Raw genomic sequence first — 24,678 nt, forward strand, 5'->3', positions numbered from 1 at the left:
GTGATAAAGATAGAAATCCCACAGAGAAGATCTAAAGGACAATTTATTATATTATTAATTTGACAAACAGCTGTTAAATAAGGAAAATGAAGTTTAATACCAGCATAAGAGGAGGAACATGTGGGTGAAAGTTAGTTATAAAAGTAGTTATAGTAGAATGTCAAACTAAAACATGAATCTTGTTTGATGGTCAAACACGGTAAGAAAGAGATTAAGACTGAAGTGTGCAGAGGTTAATATCTAACAGCCATGTGAGATTTTATGCAACGTCAACATATGAAAAAAACATGGGTTGTTATCTAAAATTAATTAATGATTTACACCATGAATATTATCCACTGTCCACATCTCTTAAAGTCATTCCTTTCAACAAACACTAAGATGCTGTCGATCATGGTGAGGTGAGACACAATCATATTTAATTTAAAAAAAGCACCACGTGGTCTGTTGAGTGTGAATCCTAAGACAGGATGCAAAATGTGTCCAATATAATCCTCATCATGCCAAACATTACATAAATCTCCAGTTAATAAAGTCAAAGCATCAGGGATCTCAAATAAAAACCAGATAGTGTTATGTTTAACACTGTGCAGCATGTTCGTGGCCAAGGGGATACCATCTCACCATTTTCTATACAAACTAATGAATGAAATCTAAGGCCTACTAGGAGCATTAAGTGTTGAGAACCAATTCTCTTGTGCATCATACAGAGGGCTCACTCGCTCTAAAATTCAGATCACAAAGCTACAGAAGTCAGGGTTAAAGACTGTTTATAAAGTTGCTCCCGAAGAGCGCTCACAACATTCATAATTTTATACCAATAACCTCATTGGCTTCCACAGTAATGACTGGAGTGATAAGAGATTTGGATCAATGATAACATACGATCAGTACTAAGAATGTAACACCACTGCAGAGGTACCCCGCTTCAAATCACATTAGGTTATCAAGAAACCATAGAAATGATCTCGGGCACACAGCAAAGAAACTGAGAATTTGTTAGAGAAGCACTTGTAAAGTGTAATTGGATCAACTTCACTGCAAAGCACAAAAGATGAACTAATTCAAAGCATGTGCACGCACAGCCATCAAGAGATTTAAGACATGCTGAATGAAAGTTAGAAAAAAAAGGAAACATTTCTGGTTAAGTAGCTTTAAAGCAAATAAAAGGCTTTCAAAGAGTTTGCATCCCAAGGCGGCATAGCACTAGCAACTCACGGCATAAGGGGTCAACTGTGGAAATGCCCTTATACATTCACATGAACATTTATTATGACTGATGACATGCTGGGAGTAAAACTGTACACTTGACATAAGAAGTGGTTTGATCTGTACGGTGCAAGGATAAAATATGAGGTAGCTCGTCCATTTGTACTTTACTCAGGTTGGGTTTGCTTAATTTGAGAAACCAAATCAGCATCTTCCATTTCCATTAAACAGCCGCACATTCAGGCCGTGAACACATCAACATAGCCCTGCCCACTGCTTCATCTCGATCCAAACAAAAAAATCAAGTGGTTTCATGTAAAACGAGCCATCATAAAAGAAAAATCATCATTCTCAGCTTGTCAAAGATTTTGAGAGACCAGAGAAAGTGGGGGACCTTCAATCCAATGCTGATGCTGTTGGGCAGAAGGCTAATTCACATAAACTTTCTGTGGACTGGAACAATGTAAGTGGTATCCTAACACTAGCGCCTGCATAGTTTATTCTCTTCTCAAAGCATCTCTCACAACATGGATACACATTCAGTTACAAAAAGAAAATGTTTTTAATCAACAAAATGTGGTAAAATATAATAAACAATAAAAACAATTTAATCTGTGCAAGGTTTTATTCTACAGTTTATCCAGAGCTAAAAAGTTTGAACAAGACATAAGTAAATAAAAATAAAATAAAAAAAACCTGGTAAAGAAACGACTCTCGAGTGGCTTCTGAAGCCAGAACAGAGTGGATGGTTTTAGGTGAGAGGAGCCCCGTGTGATTTGTGAAACATGTCAGCCAGCCCAAAAGCTACCTAAATGTGCAGAGTAGAGCCAGAAAGCACCAATTAACAATATCCATCTAATAAAATAGACCCACAGACCGGTTGAATCAAAACGCAGTTCATTGATAAGACCCCTGCAAAAAAATCCAATATCACCAGTTTCCCCCACAGGTCAGCCAGTGGCGTGGAACAGAGTGCGTAGGTAGTGGGAGAGTGAGGCCGGTGACTCCTGGCAGCCCTGTGACAAACCACTGACCTGCACATCTGGGTAACAATTTAAGCTGTGGCCATTTCCAAACCAAGTCCATGTGAAAAGAATCTTTTTTTCTAACATATACAGTACTTTGTTGAATCATACATATATATATATTTTTTTGAATTTCACCTAAAGCAAACAAGCAATGCAGGTGTCATTTTGCAAGGTCCCTGAATTGTCTGTCAAATGATGTGGGCAATCTGGGGTGGGCATACAGGTTTCCTCCTCTTCCTTTGAAGAGGTCGGTAACTTAGTGAGAGGATGACAGCCAGGCAAATTACGTCCCATCACGTCTGTGATGACAGCCTCAATAGGAAGGTACAGACAAAAAAAACAGGCAAGTCTTTACATCCAGAACGCAAAGTGCCAGTGGAGACATCACCAGCTTTAGGTGTCCATGCTCCCTGTGACCTTTTGCCCTGTCCCACCCCCAGCGCACTACGTGAACAAACTGGAGGTCAATCTTCCAGCAGGTCTCTGTCCAGATCCATGTAGGGCTCATCAATGTAGCTTGCTATGGCACACAGAGAAGTCCTGTCTGAGCCCAGCAGCACTGACACCGTCTCCTTCCAGTAGCTGAAGGGGATACAGGAGCTCTGGGAGGAGAGAAAGCAGAGAGGATTTGGAACAATAAAACATTTTTTGACTTGGTGCTCGTTATTGAAGGCTTAGCTGCAATGTCAAGTAACATGTATACTTGGCTGATAATTTCACCGTTAAATTATATGGTAAATTAGGTTAGATCAAAGTGATCAGCTTTTGGGTTGTGTATATAATGGTGATAATAATAATAATAATAATAATAATAATAATAATAATAATAATAATAAATATTGTAAATGTTGAAGCAGCCATGATTTCTATTTCTGGCCACTTGGGGGCAGCGGAACAAGCAAATAAACATTGATAGAAAACAGTTGCCCATTTACAACATTAGCATTCTTTTGGAGTTGTGTTGCCAAATTCTTATTGGTCAGACAATCGCTGGTGTTACTTTCTTGTGCATTTCTTACTAGCTGAAACACCAAGCTGGGAGCGATTGCGATCACTTTGGAGGCGCAGCGTTTTTTCTCAGCTGAGACGCTTTGCCTGTGGTTGCTATGATACGGAGCATCCACTGAGGTAAAAATGTATTAATTTCTCCTCCATTGTTGTTCAGCACTTACGCAGTACATGTAGGATGCAGAGATGTTCACAAGTAATTTTTTGCAAGTCCAAGTCAAGTCTCTGAGCTTGAGTCCAAGTCAAGTCTCAAGTCTCTGGATATCTGATCTGTCCCTAACACTGTATTGTTAAATCTTATGAATTTAAAGCATGTCCTGTAGCTACCATCCATACAGTACAGTATCAACATCAGTTGTAGGATAACTTTATGGGGTCTACTTAACACATCCCTCTAGACCTCGGACCTATGTGCAGAATTAAGACAGTCAAGACTGCCCAGTGTTTGGTGGACCGGGTACACCTTGTTCACTTAATAGCTTACAAATTATCCACGTGATCATTTACGCATTACATGAGTTTGCCCACCCAGCACAGCGTTTGTTCCTGGGGAGATGGATCCATGAGTCCCACCTCCTGTGCGCCATGGATTTCTTAGCCTCAGAGACTACTAACTATAAGATACTATTTGCCTGTTCCCAGCATTAGCACAGCACTTTGCGATGCTTAGCTTGTTACCTGTGATGATATATGCTAAATGTAACGTCTCTTTTCACATTGGCGTGTGAGTGACTGACCTATCTGGGTGCGTTTTTAGATGCCTGATGAAGTCCGACGTTGTTGATCCGGCATCATTTATCTTGGTGCCACACACTTTGCATGTAGCTGTTGGCTTACTGCCACTGTTTACAAAGTTATTGAAAGCAAAACTAATGACAAAAAGGCACAACTCCAAGAGGACTTGGTGTCGCCATTGGCAATGCATTTTTTGATAGGTGAGTGCGCGCACATAGGCGCATGCATTACGTTGCACATGAGGCAAAGGGCAGGGGACATACAGCTCGTCATACGTTTCCCCGTATATGTGCCAATAAAAGAAAATAGAAACACATGAACAAATTTAGATTTAAAAAGCAATACTTGTATGAAAACAGGTTGTTGACGAGTCTCGAAGCTCGAGTGAAGTCTAAAGTCTTTTGGGTCGAGTCCGAAGTCTGAAGTCAGCAGTTCGTGCGACTTAAAAGGAACACGGCGACTTATTGGGACTTTAGCTTATTCACAGTAACCCCCAGAGTTAGACAAGTCGATACATAACCCTTCTCATCTCCGTGCGTGTTGTAACTCTGTCTGGCCCCAGCATTAGCTTAGCCTAGCACAGATCCTGCAGGTAACTGGTTCCAACTAGCCTACTGCTCCGAATAAGTGACAAAATAACGCCGACATGTTCCTGTTTACATGTTGTGATTTGTATGGTCACAGCGTGTACAAATAACAAGGTCACATGAGACACAGCCATCTTCTAACCGTATACATACTAGGAACTATAGTCTCAGAAAGGCGAAGCTGCTCTGGGCTTCTCAGGTGCTGCAAGCATATCACTCCGCCCAAGTAGCAGAAGTAGCAGTGCTTCGCCTTTCTTTCTTCTTTATATACAGTTTGAAGATGGAGGTGTATCATGTGACCTTATTTGTACACGCGGGGACTATACAAATGTAAATAGGAACATGTTGGTGTTATTTTGTCGCTTATTGGGAGCAGTCGGCTAGTTGGAACCAGTTACCTCCAGGATCTGTGCTAGGCTTAGCTAGCGCTGGGGGCGTCAGACCGCGGTACAGCACCCACGGAGATGAGAAGGGTATGTATCGACTTAACTCTGGGGGAGTCTGTATGTATGAAAATAGGGAAAACAGGTAATGGCAATAAAATAATATATAAATAAAGCCTTGCAATATAAAGGTATTCTCTCACACTCACACACACACACACACACACACACACACACACACACACACACACGTTTGAACGTCACCTGAAAACAGCGTGTAGTTCTTTTTTTAGCAAGTTTGCTTTAGGGGTCATTGTACATAAATATGAACACTACCGTTGCTGTCAATGAGCTTATCTGCTAACGTTAGCTACCGACGGTTACCTCGGAACAATCCAGCAAATAGATGGTACCCAAGTGTGCCGTTACCTGAAACAGATGATTTAACGTCACCGCTCATTTTACACACAGTTTAGCAACAAACTAAACACTGAGGGAAGATTACTACGTTTCTAATGTTGGTTTTGAGCGGTATGCATCCCCACTAACCTGGAAAGCGTTTTAAACAGTAATATTAATACAGCGTGTCGGAGGAATACAGCGTCTTTTTTATTATTAATTTTTTTAACACAGCGTCTCCTACAGCAGCCAGCAGGACGTCAGAGGCAGAGGGACCACAGAGTTCGCCATCGTTAGCTTCTTGTCTCATCTGGGGTCTGATAAACAGTAAATTCATCAAAGTCAGTGTGCCCAATGCTATTTTCCGATAAACTGTAGCGGTCATATTTCACGGGACCCGCTTGAGTGCGGTTTTCACGTTCCAGTTGCTCAGCCTCAGAGGGGAGAGAGAGAGCGGCTGACTGTTCGCCTGAGATCAGTAGAGCACTGCTCTGCAGAGCCGTGTATAATTACGACTTTATGACATTTCATAAACCAATGATTGAGTGGCAGTGCGCCGCTACTACATGCATATAGCGGAAGCCCTGTTCGTGCACGTGTGATGCCTATGTTGCGCGATGTAAATCATGCGGCGCCCGAGTACATTTGACCGTCATAAAATCGGCATATGTCAGACTGACCGGCAGGAATGGCAGTCATGGCCGATGACATGAAAATTGGCCAATTCTGGTCACCAGCCGGTCAATCGGTGCATCTCTAGTAGTGCTGCTTGTAGAATTCTTCAAAACCAAATTGTACCCCAAAAATACTTTAAGGACCCCAAACCACTTAATATGCAACTCCACTGTATAGCCTACTACTGACTTACTGATTTACCTGACAGAGAACGCTGCAGATTCAGAATGTAATCCCAAAATATCACAATGAAAATGTGGAGTAATCAGACATTAGCGTCATGGACTCACGGCAGTGTGCTATCCTCCGGTTACAAATGTAACACTTCAGCAGAGGTGTTACTCTTCATACAGGTTTAGTGGCTTGACGGTTAACGGTGAAGTGGGGGATTTGGTTCATGGGGGTATTTTGGCGACGGTAATGTTATTAGTGTTTTAAGTTAGCAGTAGACTTGTAGCCAGGACACACCAGCCAGACGGCCGACCGTCGACAGAAAAGCCAGTCGAAATAGTCTCATTGTATTAAAATAGTTCACCGAAACATGTTTCTGAAAACATTTTAAGCGAGAAATAGGCCGTGCAGTTGCTGAATCTGTCTTCATTTCAGCTCAACAAAGTTCAGTTTAAAAGATTTTCGTCAGATTTTGAGAGCCTCTAGTCACGCTCATCCCGCTCGCCATTTCCGGGTGAGTCCCGACTGCCCTGCCGCTGACTGAACATGTCAGGACGGCCAAAATGAACGCCGACAGCCCCCCAGACTGACGACGGCAGGGGACACACCGAACAGACTCGAGTCACTGACCTCGCCAGACTGTCCAACGGCCAATTTTCGGCCCCGTGTGTCCCGGCCTTTAATTAACCCGACCCAGGGTGAGTCTGATGAAAACTGCGGTGTCTGTCCGGTTCAGCTCTGAGATTCTCTCGCATTGCACAGCGCTGTGAAGGAATAATCTCCGAGATTAGGTTATGTTCTGCCTCTGTTTAGAAGTGGTGAATGTAGGCTGCAGCTCACAGCAACTTCATACTATATAGTGTCTGGCTTTTGTTTGATATTTAGTTTTGGCAAATGGCTTTTATTTTAAGATCTTTTGGGCATTTTAGCCCTTTACTTGAACAGGACAGCTCAGACATGAAAGGGGAGAGAGGGGGAGCGACATGCAGCAAAGGCTGCAGGTCAGAGTCGAACCCGCGGCCACTACGTCGAGGAGTAAACCTCTATATATGGGCGCCCACTCAACGCAAATGGCTTTTTATTGAGTTTCCTGTTAGCAAAATAAACACTGAAAAGCGTAGGGCCTTTTTTTCCCACACACCAGTCGCAATGTTCCTTTCAGCTATCCACTTGTGCTCCAGGAAAGTGAAGACAAGATAGTTTGGTATATCCAGCCATCACGTAGCTAACGTTGGAAGCAGGAAAAGAGTCGAAGGCGGTAACACCACCCCCCGCTGTGGTAAAGCATTCTGCATGTTGCGTCTTCGTGTGACTTGCAGGTTACCTTCCCTCCAAACACACCCCCAAACACGGACACACACACGCGTCTCGCTTTATTACATACAAGAAAAGATTTAGGATTATTTTTTTATCTCCCCTGTCCTTTAACACTTGCTACAACTTTAAGAATGGATTCTTTAGAATAATAATAAGTATCCTATCAAAATACAGAACACAACTTGGCTACATTTTTTGAATCATCTCTTGAATTTTGTTTCTTCATTTTAACCAATACGGAGGTCTAAAACAGTTGTACAAGCTTGTGTTCCAGCCAAATAATACACGTCCAGCATGCGTACATGTTATTTCCCAGAATGTTGTGAAGGTGTGCCAGAAAAGTGACTGAACGTAAACCGTAGACACTGAGAGGGGACTCGCATGTCATGCTGCTGACTTGCTGCTTGTTTGAAGCAGCTGTTGTAGACTTTGGTGAAATAAAGATAACTACTAATGCTTCAAGTATGCTAAGGAAAGAGTGACAGCTACTCACGTTCTCCAGACAGGTGCTGTCTTTGTCCTTGTTGAGGTAGTGGCGCTGCCAGAAGCGCAGCAGGTTGTGGAAGTTGTTGAGCAGGCAGCCCGGGTACTTTTCGGCGTACTCCTTCTCCCGCAAGGCGTTGAGGTAGAAGGGCAGTTTGGCCTTTCTTCTGGCCAGCATCAAGATCACCAAACTGGTGTTTAAACAGCTCACATTCTCCTGCAGAAGAAATGTGATGGATGCAAGATTGGAATTTTGAACACAGACACACACAAGACACACGTTACTTTATCTTAAAATTTGGTTAAATCTGTGAGTCCAATCATTTCTTATTCTTGAACTGTGAGTTTCTCTGAATATATGTGACAAAGTGAAAATGAAACCAGACCTGTGTGAGTGTCTGTACGTTGATGATGTTGATCAGACGGAAGAGGAAGGCCAGCCTGTTCTCAACTCTGGCCATGTAGGACAGCAGGCAGCATTCAGAAAGCACCTCCACCACTGGGAAAATATAGAACACTAAAAATCAGTGGTTCAAATCTACTATAGGAATAACACTTCCATCTATTTATGAACAGGAGAAAGTATTTTTCTATTTTGGGGGGTTTTGCGGCATCGTCTTTAAATAGAAAATGATCTGAGAAAGCTATTGTAATTTAAACTTTAATTAACACACATTTTCAAATGTATCTAAACTAAACACAAAAAATAAGGAAATTTGTGTTTGGTAGATTATTTCTCTGTGGTAACAATGTTTTTTGGCAATAAATCTTATACTGTTGGAAAGCCTGTTTAGTTCCCTTACAAATGGTGCCCCATTTCACGATGGAGAACCACCATTGTGATGCCACGCCCCCCACCCTGTCAAACACACTAATCCTAGTCGCGGGCGCTGGACGGGAAATTGACGTGCGTCGGTCTTAAACTAGCAAAGACACAAAGACAAGACATAGCGCTCCTTAAGCGGAAGATACTTTTTCCCCCCTTACGTGCAACCTATTTGTGAAAAAGACCAATCGCTTTGAGCAGACTGGATTGGCTGTAGGGATACATTCTCTCTCTCTCTCTCTCCCTGTCAGTTGTAGCTCGCTCCACCTTCTAGTAACGTTGGACACAGCAGTCTCGAGTGAGAGAGAAAAAAGCGTTAACGTGGAACGCTATCACACTTTCCTTTCTCCCCTCATTGGACTAAGTTTTTCGACAATACTCTGTTCGTGCATCAATAAGTCAGTCTGAGGTCCTGTAGGTACGGGACGATGTTATGCAGGATTTATGAATGTACGTTAGCAACAGTAGGCCAATTCACGAGGGTGCTATTTTATGTGTGAGCTAATATTGCGCATCTGTTCATGTGCGCTGCAAGAGTTAGGTTTCTGTTTATTGAATGCATTATTCAGTGCAAACATAATTCATTAAACTCAGTAATGATGGTATATTAGGTTATTACTGTCGCTCTGTTGAAGGCAAACGTCCCACTGTACTGTTGTTACGCAGATCACGGCATCTCATTGACTTTACTGCGCCGTAGTTAAGTGAAAGTAGGTCAAGTTGTAAAAAACTGCCCCTACCAGCAGGGCAGCATTTACAGAGGGCATTTAAATGTATGTCTAATCGTTTCTATGTTAACCGTTAGCCCATGGTAGTAGAAAAAAATATCGGAGTGTCTATTTGCACCCCCGGTACGAATAGCCTCGGCCACACAGCTGAGCTATTCACACCCTGTGACGTAACAACAAAAACACGTTGCTCGCGTGCACCGAAATCATGGCAGACGTTCATCTTCCATGACCGCAGAAACTGGCATATTAGGAAAGTTTTGTCTCTAAAGTTTATAACAATTGAATTTCTAGCGGAAAATGGATACTACAGTTGCGCTTTCTGTCTTCAGTGAAAGCATACAACCGTTAGTTTGTTAGTTTGTACCTATTTTTTTGTATACAGTATGGTTACCTAGCAACCGAGGCTTGAAGACACCAAGTCGTAAACAGTTTGATCTCCAGTAAGAACTTATAGGTGAGTGGTTAGAAACCTGAGCTTTGGCCTGGGAGTCTGGAGTTCAATTCCCCAGTGAGGCAATCTTGTTTTTTTCATTTTGGATTAGATAATTTGCATGCAAAAAAAGTCAGGGCCCGCGAACGTGATTTCTTTTTTTTATGTGCAGGGTGGTAGGCTCTGGTTGGGTTGGTTAGGTTTAGGCAAGAGGAGTGGGATGGTTATGGTTAGGGTAAGAATGTCAGGGCGATAATATTCCAAAAAGGTGTAATACATGAGTAGTATGGATAACTGTGTGTAAATATATGCCAAGGTACTGTAAATGCACAGGGGTGCAAATAGCATATATTGATATTTGTACCAGATGGGGTATTAATAGAACATATTGCTGTGTGCACCGGCGGGGTACGAACAGCATTCATTTCTAATTGCACCAGGGTACGAATAGCATTCATTTCTAATTTCACCAGGGTACAAATAGCATACACTGCTAATTGTACCCGGGGTGCAAATAGCCTCACCCAAAAAATATTTATGTAAAGAGATATGAGCCCCCCTCCCCCCGACGACGATATCATCGTCCATCGCCATGTTTTACTGTAAACATCGTCAACTGCCAACTTAGGGGACATCGCCCAACCCTAAAACAAGCTTTCCAACGGTATAAGATTTATTGCCAAAAAGCATTGTTACCAAAGAGAAATAATCTACCAAACACAAATGTCCTTACTTTTTGTGCCAAGTTAGGACTGGATAAATGTTTCCATTACACAACGGGTTGCTCAAATCAAACTGATTGGTTCATAGCCGTGATGTAATAACCATATACAACAGCTATGGTGTCTAATTTCTTTGCACAAAACACATCTGAGAAAAAATCGTTAAGACTATAAAACTGTTAGCTTTACAAAGTTAGCTAGCTAAACCCCGATACAGAATGGAAACTTCATCCCCCCGAGTGGCCTAAATATGGAGGAGTGGATTGAGCAGTACCCATCTCTTAAGGACGGAGTAGAGCAGCAGAGCTCTGCCGAGCTCCGTTTACTGGTGCCACGGAGAGAAGCTGTTCATCTGCCCACACTGCCATGACACAGAGCTGGCAAAGTATCCCTTTTACACTTTATTTAGAGTATTTTCACTGCTTTATATGCCAGCAGACAGCCCTTTCCGAAGGGGAACTGAAGCTGTTATCTAGGCTCTCTTCAAAGCCGCCATACTCCTTTGATCTCGCAGATGACTGCTGGTCTACCATTGCCTCGATTGGTTAGTTTGTGTTTCATGTGTGAATCAAAACTAACCATTTAGTATTAAGAGCAAAATAAATAGTCTATTCTAGCTGCTAGTGTAGGCTAACATTACCTACATTCCATAGCAACCACATCAGTATGTGTAGGCAGCCAGCCCAAGAGGGTTTATTTTATTGCGAACATAATCATTTAATAAAAATATTTAAATTGGCCTCGCATCTGGAGACGCCCCTTAGCTGATATATAATCACAACATACCATGGCCTGTCATGAGCTATTGCTTAAATATACCTCGTCACTCCTTGAAGCTGCTTTTCATGATTTTTTTTCCCATTTATACAAGTCATCTAATTTTATATTTTGTCCCACATTAGCAACTATTTGACAAAATGTATTTATCCTTAGTTATGCTTTTATCATACGTAAGTCCCAAAGGGACTAACGAAACAGGAATAAGGATAGGAACAGTGCCTGAATCTAACTAGTCAAAAATCAATGATTATTTAATTCAAAACTAAAAATTATTTTAGTAACTTCTCCTTTAAGTGTTCTCTAATCAACTATTCTACATTTTCCATCCCAGTTTACCTTTGACATCTTCAGTCTGACTCTCAAAGCGGTCCAATGAAAGGACAATGCAGCGCACCAGCATGTTAGAGTCCACCAGAGAACTGTTGATCTGCGTCAGGAAGGTCTGAAACTACAGAAGAGAGATCAAACTCCTCCCCCCCATTTTTTTTTATTATTTAAATTATTTTTTTTTTCACCACAAACACGGAAATTTTTTTTTTATTTTTTATTTTGTTAGGCCAGCATATACATTTTTGTAACACATTTAAGGTGTACACAATTATACCTTCTCTGGAGTGTTGACATATTTGTTGAATCTTTTGAAGGCATCAATGTTAAACTTCATGAGCTCTCCAAGCAGATCAAAGTAGCTCTGTAGGACATCTCGAGACGTACAGCCACTGTCTATGATGCAAAACAGGATGTGCTGTCGAGGGATGGAAGCAGAAAGTGAGCAGCTGCACATTCAAGAGAATTCAAAATCAAATACAGATTTGTGCAGTGTGGAGGGTCTTCATGGATGATGAGAAAAACAATATGTGGTTGTAGTTTTACCTCTAGTAGTCCCCTCTTCAGGAGGAACATTTGGTCTGCATAGGAGGTGGCTCCTCTGAGAAAACTTTCCACTGCCCTTGCCTGCCAGAATCTACAAACACAACAGAAAGCTTCAGCAAAGCTATAAAAAAAAACAACAGAGAGCCCGATACTCCAATATGGAGACTCTTTTAAAGAAAGCTGACATATCATCATCTTTATTTCCGGCGTCTTAATCTTTGGCCTACGTGATGCTGACCTGAATGACGAGTCTGGAGGCTCCCGCTTCATGACGGTGAGAAGGCGTGTGAGAAGGCCCTTCTTCCCATCACACACTAGGCTTCGGTCTGTGTTGACCAGTGCTTCCACCTCAGGGATGTTAGCCTTCATGGATATGGCACTCAGTTCATTCAGCTCCTGGCTATTCAGCAGGAGGTATTTATTCCTAAAGATGGGTAAAATATTTTAAACAACATAGCTTGAAAGAAAAAAATCAACTCCCAGGTCATTAAATTAAGGGTCACTTACTCATGGTGATCACTGAAGCTCTGAAGTAGCCGCAAGAACTGGATTTTGAAGGATATTTCCTGCACAATGAAAACAGAGTGTTAATGGTTATGCTCAACTTGAAAATGTTTAATTTAAACTGCACAGAGCCAGTTTGCAAGGATAGTGTTGAAAGTTCATACTGGACTACAGTCGCAGTTCTCATTTTGGCCATGGACAACATGATTTGAGGCAGTGTATTTCCTCCAGATCAGCTTGTCAAACAGGTTATTGAGCCCTGGGATGAGACGAAACTCTGCCAGCATCTTGTGGACCTGTGAGACAATACAGGGCACAGTGAAACACAACACTCAAGCTTAAATCTCAAGGAGAGACGAGATGGGTGCCGTTAAGTACCTGGTTCCTCTGTCGGCCCATAAGGAGGACACATAGCACATAGAGCACTTCTACTTTATACATGATCTCATGGACAATCTTCATGGACTGGGGCAGTCGATGTCTCAGAGGGCTGGTGGCCAGGGAACTCTCATCTGACGACTCTGGAGGGGAGGTAAAAAAATCTGTCAATCAAAGTTTATAGGATTTAAATCAGTGTAAGGAACTGGCAGCACAACTGACTCATCTCACCTGTACTGCTTTGTTCAGCCTCCTCAGTAGCCATCTGCATGAGGGCGTCCAGGACCAGAGCATTGTCTAGCCATGTGTACCAGTCCTCCAGCTCCTGCAGGAAGTTAGCTCCTGTGGCCTCCGACACCTTTCTAGTGGCCAGCTTACACAGCCGCTCAATGAAGCCAGGGATGTTTAGCAGGGTTACTATTGGAGAAATAGTAATAGTATTGACAGTTCACAATTTACTGATCCATTATTTTGCAATGGCACAAAATACATTATAGTATGGAGTGAGAACTATGTACTAGGGCTGCATAATATATTGTTTTAGCATCGAAATTGCAATGTGCGCATGCGCAATAGTCACACCACAGGAAGTGTGATGTCAAATCAGGCAAATGAAGCTAAACATGTCATGCTAGACTGGATAATAAACCAATGTGTTTATGATTAAATGGTTTATGAGAGCACAACGTTTTTCATAGATCTAACCTCTTCATTCTGCCCTCAAAGGTGCACCAGATTAATGCATTCAACTAAAAATGTTGAATATTCCTGTAGTCTGTTTTTTTTTATATATATATTGCCACAAAAAAAGGAAAATATTGCAATGTCAGATTTTTCCCAATATCGTGCAGCCCTACAATGTACTCTGAAAGACAACCTACCCTGGTTGACCTCGGCCCGTGAGGGGCTAGCATTGCTTTTCTGCTGTGCATTTTTGGCCAACAGGGTGTGCTTGTCGTCGTTTCCTACGTCAGGTTCTGAGATCGTGACAGAGAGGATGCGGCAGAAGTTGGCTAGTTGTTGTTGGTCAAAGCTTTGGACCAGGCCTGACAGGTTGGGGATGCCCTCTAACTGGATCATTTCCTGGAAAATGCAAACAAATGAACGGTTACTAAACTAAAAGCAGAAAGACGTCAGACATTTAACACTAATGCAATTAACAAATTGTGAGATTGACCCTGACTGAACCTGAAAAAACTGTAGCAGTTTTTTTTCTTCATGTTTCAATAGATCAGTTTATTGATAAAAGCTAAAAAGATATTTATCCATAAAACATACAGAATATAATTTTGATTTTTTTTTTTTTTTTTTAAACATCAACAAACAATCAGCATTATAGGAAGGGGAAATTGTGTCCTGTATAGGTTTCTCCCTCCATTATTGTAGCAATAGTTCATAATTTATTTTGATGTTTTGATCTATTGTGATCTGAAATAATGACAAATGATCAGGACAGATTTCTTCCTTAGGCCTAGTACATAATCCATGCAAGGTATGCCTACGCATACATTATCTCTAGACTACTAATCCACACAGGGAAAGAAAAGCCATTGTAATGATGGGAACAGGGCCTTAAAAACAGAGGACATGCGTGTTTTTACACACTAAATTCCCCATTGCCAGAAAAAGAACAAATGTTTTTCGTACTTGCTTATTTGCATTTTTCTTTTCCATATTTTACCACCGATATCGGAAAACACATAATTCTATAGAGGGTTATACTTCTGTAATGATGTTGCAGGTTAATATCATACGGTTTCTATTTAAAATGGAGTTTAAAATGTCAACGGTTGTAAAACCATTGCAAATAATGTAGACATGTTCATAATCTCCCCTAAACATTCCTATTGACATTCTCTCACTGTATGATACAAAGCAGGGAGGGGGTTTGCACTGGAAATACCTTTGCTAAATAACAAAATATTGTCAGAAATACTAAATAGAAGAGGATACACTTTTGTCAAACTACTCCTAGTTGTCATCACCACCACTTAACACTACCAGGCCCAGCAATATGAACAGTAGAGTAGGCCTATAACAATTACATAATTGTCTGATCGCATATTATTTATTTATTTTTTTTAACATAATCGCCCTCTGTTTTACCGCAATTAATTGGTAACTAGCTAGGGTCGTAAGGGGTATGGCTGTTCATGGTAATTGTCAATTTTAGGTTAATTTAAGAAAAAAATTCTATGTTTTATGATAACAAAGAGGCGTGGTTTACTTCATAGGATGTGTACTTGTGTTAATACATTATCTGGGTCACATAACATTGAAATAACCAAAAGATGTATCCTGGGATTCATTCAAAATCTCAGAGAATCTGGTAAATTACAAAAGTTTCACTCTACAGAGCTAAGCAAAAGATAGTGATATGCGTTTTAAAATATATAAGAATATCAATAGAAATTCAAGCGGAACACAGAATGATTCTTAAATTAAGGCATGAGTGTGACATTTGGGTGTTAGATTCTGCCAGGCAAAATCATTCTGGCATAAGAGTTGTCAGGACATGGACAACAGAGCCAGCAGTTAAAAACACAAATGTATCGGCAGAGCAAATATTAAGAGTATTTTCACAGAAAAATTAAGATTCCTAATGATAATTTCACTGACCTTTAAAAAACAGGCGCACATAAAACTCCCCCTTTAAGAATACTGCTGGCTTGCCAAATGTGTCACAGCACAAATCATGAAGTGACTTCATAGCATGATGATTTAATACAAGTAATACAAGTATAACTCTGACCTTTTTAACTCCAAGTATATCTTCAATTAGGGTAGCAGTCTGTAGGAAGGTCTTCTTGTTTGTCATCAGGGTGAAGAGAAACAGAACAAAGTCATCCCTTGCTGCCAGGCTCTTTGTGACCCCCTCTGTCTATGAATTAGAGAAGAAAATGTGCACTTTATTTAAAACCATGCCCATGCTGTCTGTAAAAATGATCCTGTTTTGAGACTATGTAACAGCATAAACCAACTGCAAGGAAAACACTTCCTACTTATACACATGCGCTAAATCGAAGCAAGGTATGATGCACCTCTGACATTTCTCTGGTATGTACAAAATGTAATAGGATACTTACACATATACAACAGTTGTAGAGAACACTAAGGCAGTCCTTGACCAAGTCATCATTCACTGTTGAAACAGAACCACAGACATTAGTCAAATTGCCAGAACAAATCATGAAATCAATGATCATGTAAAAACTTGTTAACTTTCCAATAAAAGCAGACATATTCACGTCAGTACTTACTATTGGCTTTTTTCTTCTGCATAGTTAATGTGGGTCTCATCAAGAGCTCCACAAGCAGCTTAAGAGAAACAGAAAAATAGTATTCAATGCTGTAAGCAAATACTGCATTTACATTTACAGTGCCTCTGTATGAGTTGTACTACACGACAACTGATTCTCCAGAGGTAACAAGCTTCTGAGTCCAATAATTACAGAGCATCAAGCACTAGGAATGTCAGACTTACATTGACTCCACCAAAGAGGTCAAAGGTGTACGTGTTGGGGAAGGTAGATTCCTGAGCGGTCTTCCTGTCCTCTGTGACAAAAGACATGGCCTCCATGGAGAGCTGGGATGATAGAACCTGACAAAAACCATTGTCCACATGTAATTTACATCACACAGGCTCCAAAGTAAAACATTCAGCAACAAGTGGTTAAAACCAATAATTCCAGAGCCTCGTTGATGGATGGACTAGTGCTGTGTGGCTAGTTACCTTAAGAAAACTGTGGGCATGGGAGAGGTCACTGTTGGGATGGCTGCTCTCGTAGAGCCTCTGCAGCAGAGTTGGGATGCCATGCCACTTGGCCCGTTTATCTCTCTCCTGGAGCAGGCCTCCTGGGAGCTAAGACACAAACAGAGGCAACCTTAAATAGTGCAATATATACAGTGAAAATGTATGTAATGTTATTTGCATTAGCATTCAGATGTATTTTTGCTTGTACTGGTGGATGTCAGGCTGCAATCTTGAGAAAAATATACGTTTTATTCTGGCCATAATAGCATTTTCTTACAGAGGAAAGCAGAGTGTGCTTTCAAGTAAAGAAAATATATGCGGTCTATAAAACGTATGCGGATGAGGTCCCATGAGATTTTTTAATGAGATTATAGTTAAGCCAAACCTTAGGTCATGTAGTACAACACTGCAACTAGGAGAACAGAAACCAAAAGCAACTACGCAGATTCTTATGGCATCCCTGTAATAACTAAAAGTGTAGCACAAGAGGCCTGGCCTGGCTCATAGTCAGTGGGTGCAAATGTAATGTGGAGCAAGTCCATAAGGTGCAGCCAAATCTTAAAGCTGACCCTACAGCATACAGGCATGGCAGTACAGTGAGTGATGCAAGCATAGGTGTTCGGTGTTGAGTTTCTCTCATTCAGATTAAACTCTTGTGGGGCATTCTGAATTGGGCTTTTTGGAAAGGTCACAGAAGTAGTAATTTTTTATAGGGCTGGGCAATATAGAGAAAATCAGATATCACGACATTATTGACCAAATACCTCGATATCGAACCGATATTCTAGGGTTGACAATTGGGGCTTTAACAAAATATGTTCACACTTAGATTTTAGATAAATAATCATCAGTAATGTGGACATAATGTCTAAGTGGGAAAAACGCAAATAATAGAACAGCTACAACAGTCTGGTAAGTTCAGAAAAGTACATCACTTTACTGTAATGCAGCCTTTAAAACCAGGAAAAGAACAGGAATGTATACATATACCTATGTATACATATGTATACATATACCTATTTATACATATAGGTATACATATACCTAGTGTATTTATTGACTCTACAGGTAATTAATTGTTTCTGTCTGGTTGTGACAGCAATACTCAGTGTTGAAACCCTTAAAAAAAAAAAGGCTGTGACAACAGTGGGAATTTAAAGATATGCATGAAAAATGACACTATAATTCCTCACCTTGCATGTCAAAAAGCTGAGATCTTTTTACTCTGTGCATTTACTCCTAAAACTAATAATGGTATCTTTTTGCATTTTGTAAAATCTGGGGATCATTTCCTCTATACATGATAAGCAAACAAACCCAATCCTCCTATTGCCATTGAATACCCACCCAACTGGTACTTAAGGCCCTGTTTACACGACAATGCTCGCAGGTGAAAATGATAAAATATTTTATCAGATGTGCCTTTCGTTTAGACGGCGACGGCGTTCCCGTCTAAAAGGGTAAAAGCATAAAAGTCTGCGGATTACTCGCCCATGGCCACTCTGCCGTTGGGTATCCACAGTCTGCCTATACTTGGTCCGGATGGCTTTCAGCTTTGATGATATCTGACTTTTACAGACAGCATCTTTCTCCTGTGGATATGACGTCCCTTCAGGTGCAGGATACTGCTGAAGAAATTCGGTCCATATGTCTATATATTTTGACTGGCAGGACTCCCAGTCCACACCCTGTTGTGCCTTTGTGGCTTCGTAATCTAAGGTTGTTTGGAGCAATAACTCCACCTCCTCGTCTGCCCAGACAAAATTGTCAGCTTTTGTTGTTCACTTCGCCATGTTTTGGTTTTGCGCTCTAAGGAGAGAAGTAGAAGGAAGGTTCAACACAGGCGTGCAGACTTGGTGGTGTTGTGCGGCAGTGCTTCACACTACCACCTAGCCGCCTGGTGCGCATACTACATCGAATTTCACTCGCTTTTGCGTCACCATATGCGCGCAGATTTTCACCCCAAATCGCTCTTCTAAACGCGGAATAAAAAGTGAAAACGCAACGCCACTTTTGCGTTTTCTCTTCAGATCGTTTCCGTCTAAACACAGCCTAAGTGCCTTTAAAATCACTGGAAATCATTATGGCCAAAACAAGAAACTGAAATGTAGCACTATACCCTTTCTCATTCAAGATATTGTATATTCATATGTTTAAACCCTATAGTTAAGTCATCAGAGGTAATTACTATCCATCCATTTTAAAGTTAAAAAACAATGCTGACTACCCCTGCAGCCCAAAGAGCACTAACAACCGATTTCAGAGTTTACAACTCTCACTTGATGACAGAGTAACTCTTCATATTTTTTTAACTATTAATCAAGTTTATAACATCTGCTTTTCATATTGAACGAATGCAGGGACATTTTGTGTCACACATGGTTCCCTCTCCATTGTTAAATTGTTAACAGCTTTTGGCATACTAACGAGATGACCATGGAAAGCCTTCAAGACACCAAAAAGCACTAACTTAACAACAATAGTGTTGCATGTGGAAACTGTCTCAAAACTGTGAGAAGTCTTATAATACTTGTCAAATTACACATCTTCAAGGTTATCGGGGATATTTTTAGACGTAAGGTCTGCATCATACTGACATTTCGCTTCACCACTGAGACACACTACCTTAAAAACTGCCAGTCAGCAAGAAGGTAAAGGCACGACACTGGCTCTACAGGAATGCATGGCTTTATCAGCTTTACAATTTAACAGCTGAAGTCACAAACGTGTTAATAACAAAGTGAAATAAAGATACAGTGGCTGAATGTGTGAAAATGTCAGGACAGACCTGTGCTACGTTCATATGCATAGCTAAACCTATCAAAACAGTTTAACGTTACGTCAACTGACGTTAGCTTTATATCGAAAGTAACGAACAAATAGGCCCTATGTGCTACAAAGTTAAAATAAATATCATATAAATGTTTGGAGCTAAAGAATAAACTTGCGAACTTGTCCAAACAGCTGTGGCCTATCTATTTGTGGAAACGGTAACGTTAGTTATAGCTTGCTAGCTAGCTAGTGGTTAGTGTGTCGTTACGTAATCACCTGAACTGGCTTAGCTAGCTAACGTTAGCTGACGTTACACCGTAACATTAGCAAACATTACTGCCATTGATTACGTGATTTAAGAGCCTCCGAAATTGAACTACGGGCTCCCTAGTAACATTGGACGATACAAAACAATAACAACCCGTCAATGCTTCAGTTCTAACAGTTTCTATATCGTTATAAACCTGGCAGATAATGCTAAGCTAACGTGGGGCTAACAACAAAAGACCCACTTGAAGCGGACCTTGCTTCATGCACTTGTAGTGCTAACGACATTTGCCTTGTCAGCGAGCAAATATTATTGTCCAGAACGCAATGTCGTAAAAGTTTAAGGTTTTCATTTTAAAAACACCCCGTAATGTCCGAGCTAGCTGCAAAGCAAAAGCTGACAGGGGCGAGTGGATCTCCAGTCAAGTCTCCAGGACAACGTCTTCGTTTTCAGGCTGGACTCTGAACGCAAGTCCCTGGTCTTTCAGATGTCTTTACCGACGAAACATGCATCGTTTCTCTTACCTGGGTCCCTCGACTGAAACCCTGACCAGTAATTTTACTAGCCGTGAACTTTGTGACGACATTGCCGTTGCAATTTCTTCGTTTTCCTCCGGTACAAGGGGACTCGGACCCCAGAAGCGTCGCCATTATTTCTTCTTCCTGAACTGAACTGTTCGGGCAGGAAGTGGAAGGCTTTGATGAATTATTGGAGGTAATTAAGCGGCATCTGGTGGCAGAGAAGCACACTCTGCAAGAATCAAGTGGCTTCAATGATAAACACACATATAACGTTAGGCCATACCATACATTATTATACCAAGAAAATACAGGCGAGACTCTCTTTTTGTGTTGCTCATTTATCACATAGCTAACATATTTTATTGGATTCCAATATCTTAACCATAAAAACAACAATCATATTACAATAGAATTAGCATTTTCATATTGCATTCAACAGCACATATTAAATTAAGAGAAACATTCAACTTTTCAAACCAATTGAGAACAAATGTCTCACAGACTTGCAATTTTAAGGCTCACACCCATAGAATATACAGTCTACTCACACCTTGTGTGCCTCTTTAAACACACAAAAAACAGTCTTGTTGCTGACATACAGCATATTGTTGTTACAACATACATTGTAGTGTCTTAGCCCTTCCGCAACCCCAGGGCGGTGTGCAAAGACTACATTTGGGCATGCAGATGACCTCATCCAATGGCTTGCCCAAACTAGAGATGGGACAGGCCAGCATCTGACTTCCCTCTATCTGACTGACTTCTTTTTGTCAGACTGATCCACTACATCTCCTCAAGTGTCCCAGCTGTGATCGTTGCCCTCTGTCATTTGGAGGTAGGAGGTGATGGCCTCCCTCAGCCCTTCGCTCACCAGAGAGTTGTCTGACTCTGTTCTCTTCCTCTTGAAAATCGCTGACCTGGAAGAGACCATAAAAGGATTTTCAAAGACTAATAAACTTCACAAAGATGAATCAATTGTTATTTAAGCAGGACGCTCATGCTCTGCTGTAATGACATGAGTGACATCTTGTGGCAGTCATTAGGCGAAGCAAGGCTAAAGACAGTCTGCCACACCTGCTAATGTCCTTCCAGTTGATGGTAGGCCTTCTGACAGTTGTGGGTAAAGGCCTGGCTTCTCTAGCGTTGTCTAAACCCTGGATGAAGCAAGGCTCTATCAGCCGACAACACAATCCATCTGCAGACTCTGTGAGAAGAGGCAACATTTTAATATACATTTTTTAGAGTTATCTCTGGTATGTTCAGGCAGGGAAACATTATTACATCATCCGTGCTAACCTGAATAGTGTTCCACCAGGTGATGCAGGGAGGGGAAGGAGATCCCTGGAGATATGTAGACCCAGCCATTTTCAAGGCAAGGGATTCGGTAGTGCTTTACACCGTCCAAGTATGAAGCGTTGGCCCTCTTCAGGACAGACAGCGAGTAACAATCTGAACATTAAAAAGACCACAGATGCAGCAGTTAAACTAAACGGCCTTGATTCTTAATTTTGCACATAATTAATGCCAGCACTGATTCATATTCCCTTTCCTTCTTAAACCATAGTTCTAGTTGTTTCTAAGGCAAATTAAGCCATTCTAATGATCTGACTACTGTCACTTCTACAAGCAACATTCTTTTAATAGTGGAACTGCATTAGAAACCATTAAAGTTATCCGCACATGATATTTTAAAGCTCATTTTATGTCCTGGTGTCACAGTTTGGGCTTGGATTGAGTATGTTTTGAATGTAATTCACAGTGGGAAAAAAAAGAAAAAAAGAACCCTCTAACCTTTGTTTGTCTCTGACTCTCGAATCAAGAAGGCTCCGCTCGGGTTATTAGGCTCCATGAGCAGCTCCACTGCTTTGTACCTGCTGATGCCTGTGAACAGCCACCTGAACAGGGAGAAGACACGATGGGACAATAAGACGTAATGTTGTCATAAAGACAAATAAATACGTATGTTTCTGTTGGTTTCAAGTTTTAAAAAAATCCACTGGAACAGTATCAAAGCACATTCCCCACTGGAGGAGGACTGAAACTACAGGAGGCAGAGGCTGGTGTCATGTCACTGGAGAGAACACAAGTTTTGTTCCAAACCTCTGTCTCCACTGAGGTAAAGGTTACCTATTCAGAGACTCCTCCCACCTGTCAGGGGGACTCCCCACCACACACACACACACACACACACACACACACAGTAATGAGACAGATGTCTTAACATGAGTTCTTATGACAATGACCTACCTGTGTGTCACCTTGGCGATGTAGCTGGTGGGAACGTAGCTCTCACGGCCTGTGGTTGTGGATCTCACCATCATATAATCACCGTCGCTGTTGGAGAAAATAACCAGTAATGACTAACTGTATCTGTCTAGGTGAAAACAACAGTGAGGGTGAAACATTAGGAGCTACATCACATACTCTGATATGATGGTGAGTCGTTCCCCAATGCACATGGTCAATTCTGTGCCCACAAAAGATGGGTAGTTACAGAGGGATACAATAATGCTCTCCTGGAGGGCTGCAGAGAGAAAGAAGGAGAAGTATATAATAAACCAAATTCTGGTTGTTAACATTTTTCTTTGTAGTTGATGTCTTGGGAAAATAACCTACGTGGTGATACAGGTTCAGGTGGATTTTCTAGGATTGTCAGGTTGGATTGACATCGGATGGGGCAGGTGCCCATGTTCTTTGGTTTCTTGCTGATTTGAAATGGCAGAAAAAGAGACACAGGGCGAGATGGGGAGCATAATTAGAAAATGTCTTCAAAGGCCTTCAATACCCTTCACATTCATAATCTTACTATCCCTCTAGTTATTACATTATGACTGCCATCCGTGAAAGAGCTTACAGGTACTGCACACTATTTTGTAACCTGATAACAATACCTACATGTAGATGATACAGGAAGGCACCTAACCACAACAAGAGGCATTGATATCCTGTGTTAAATTTCCATGCAACATGTTTACGAGGAATAAAATCTACTTCACACGAGTGATAGATTTAAAAAATGAATTGATGAGATTTCATTCTTAAGATGCATACTACTTTTATTTAATAATAGCAGCAGCAAGTTAATAAAATATCAAATAAACAGTTTAACCTGTAAGTGATTTCTCCATTCATATGAAATTGATATTTCATTTACAGTAATAAAGTTGATCTGGCAGTAAGTTTACTAATATTCTGAAGGTAAAAGTCAAGTCATCGAACAAAACAAAAAAAAGAAAAAAGTAAAAAAAACTTCCTTCAGGCAAAATACCATCACCAGAGCAAGTAACACAGGCTACTCACCTCCTTCAATTTCTGTATTGTTTGTCCCGAAATGATATTCCGCACAAGTAGTAAGCCAGATCTTTCTCAGATCAACTGGTAAATTACAAATCTTTTTGATGAAGAAAAAGTGAAGGCTTGTCTGCCTTCAGCACACACACATACACACGGATGCCTGTATTATGTGTGCAAGCTCAGGTTTCCACTCAGGCCTGCTAATTAATCAGAATGACTGTGTTCCCTCCTCTGCACTGTTCCCATGAAGACGGCTGGTTTTACAGCTGTTTCTAGTGGTGGCTGACTGAAGAGACGAGACATCCTGCATGGCCTTTATGTATGTCACCCTGCTGCAGCTTCCTGTGACGCTCAAGGCCTTGACATCCTGACTCCGAACAGCTCGTGTTGATCTCTCAAATGCAGACTGTTTTCAACTGGGGCTCATAGAGCATCACTTGTTTATGGAATGAACTGTTTGTCTACGTAAGCAGCATTTACACTACATGCACATGCACCTCGTGGTGCAATGTGGTGGGCTGAAACAGTGACGTTATTTCACACAGTTTGCGTAAATGTTATTTCACACAGACAGTTTGTGTAAATTAGGTTTACACTGGTCTAAACTATTTAATCTGCTTTTAGATTTTGCAGCTGAACTGTGATGTCTGGTTAATGGAAAGCGTTGAGCACATTTTCCCTGTCATTTTAGTGTTCCCATTACATTCAGATATTGTCATTGTCATGTTAAAAATCAGATAAGAGTTGAACCTCTGCAGAAGCATGAAGAAGGTTCCCCTGCCAGCCTACTCCTGCCCTGATTTATCAGCAGTCATAAAGTTCACCCATCA

The 24,678-nt window shown here is 41.1% G+C and overlaps 2 protein-coding genes across 2 annotated transcripts; both read right to left on the reverse strand.

Moving 5' to 3' along the window:
* Positions 1–26: 26 nt before the first annotated feature.
* Positions 27–20,723, reverse strand: trpc4apa (transient receptor potential cation channel, subfamily C, member 4 associated protein a). The gene is made up of 18 exons (XM_039799193.1): positions 20,558–20,723; positions 16,973–17,101; positions 16,724–16,840; positions 16,500–16,557; positions 16,326–16,381; positions 15,992–16,120; positions 14,121–14,322; positions 13,471–13,656; positions 13,240–13,382; positions 13,026–13,157; positions 12,865–12,923; positions 12,596–12,781; positions 12,358–12,448; positions 12,089–12,229; positions 11,821–11,932; positions 8,382–8,494; positions 8,006–8,212; positions 27–2,839 (listed from the first exon to the last, which is right to left on the reverse strand). The coding sequence occupies exons 1-18, from the start codon at positions 20,681–20,683 to the stop codon at positions 2,702–2,704; spliced, it is 2,325 nt and encodes a 774-aa protein (XP_039655127.1). The 5' UTR covers positions 20,684–20,723; the 3' UTR covers positions 27–2,701.
* Positions 20,724–20,876: 153 nt separating this feature from the next.
* Positions 20,877–24,439, reverse strand: si:ch211-25d12.7 (src-like-adapter 2). The gene is made up of 8 exons (XM_039799197.1): positions 23,855–24,439; positions 23,171–23,259; positions 22,979–23,078; positions 22,802–22,888; positions 22,346–22,449; positions 21,851–22,003; positions 21,629–21,758; positions 20,877–21,471 (listed from the first exon to the last, which is right to left on the reverse strand). Exons 2-8 carry the CDS (start codon positions 23,241–23,243, stop codon positions 21,348–21,350), a joined length of 771 nt encoding a protein of 256 aa, XP_039655131.1. The 5' UTR covers positions 23,244–23,259; positions 23,855–24,439; the 3' UTR covers positions 20,877–21,347.
* Between the last annotated feature and the right edge of the window lie 239 nt (positions 24,440–24,678).

Source organism: Perca fluviatilis, chromosome 4, assembly GCF_010015445.1.
Source record: "Perca fluviatilis chromosome 4, GENO_Pfluv_1.0, whole genome shotgun sequence".
NCBI classification, from domain to species: domain Eukaryota; kingdom Metazoa; phylum Chordata; class Actinopteri; order Perciformes; family Percidae; genus Perca; species Perca fluviatilis.

What these genes read in the sequence shown, in the direction of transcription:
- trpc4apa (XM_039799193.1), bottom strand. Translation starts at nt 20,683, where the DNA reads ATGGCGACGCTTCTGGGGTCCGAGTCCCCTTGTACCGGAGGAAAACGA. An exon ending in TCTACAACTGTTGTATATGT is followed by an intron (nt 16,121 to 16,325) that starts GTAAGTATCCTA and finishes TCTAATTCATAG; the next exon opens with ACAGAGGGGGTCACAAAGAG. An exon ending in AGAACTGCGACTGTAGTCCA is followed by an intron (nt 12,924 to 13,025) that starts GTATGAACTTTC and finishes TTCATTGTGCAG; the next exon opens with GAAATATCCTTCAAAATCCA.
- si:ch211-25d12.7 (XM_039799197.1), bottom strand. Translation starts at nt 23,243, where the DNA reads ATGGGCACCTGCCCCATCCGATGTCAATCCAACCTGACAATCCTAGAA. An exon ending in CGACTCACCATCATATCAGA is followed by an intron (nt 22,889 to 22,978) that starts GTATGTGATGTA and finishes TTTCTCCAACAG; the next exon opens with CGACGGTGATTATATGATGG. An exon ending in AGAGTCAGAGACAAACAAAG is followed by an intron (nt 22,004 to 22,345) that starts GTTAGAGGGTTC and finishes TTTAATGTTCAG; the next exon opens with ATTGTTACTCGCTGTCTGTC.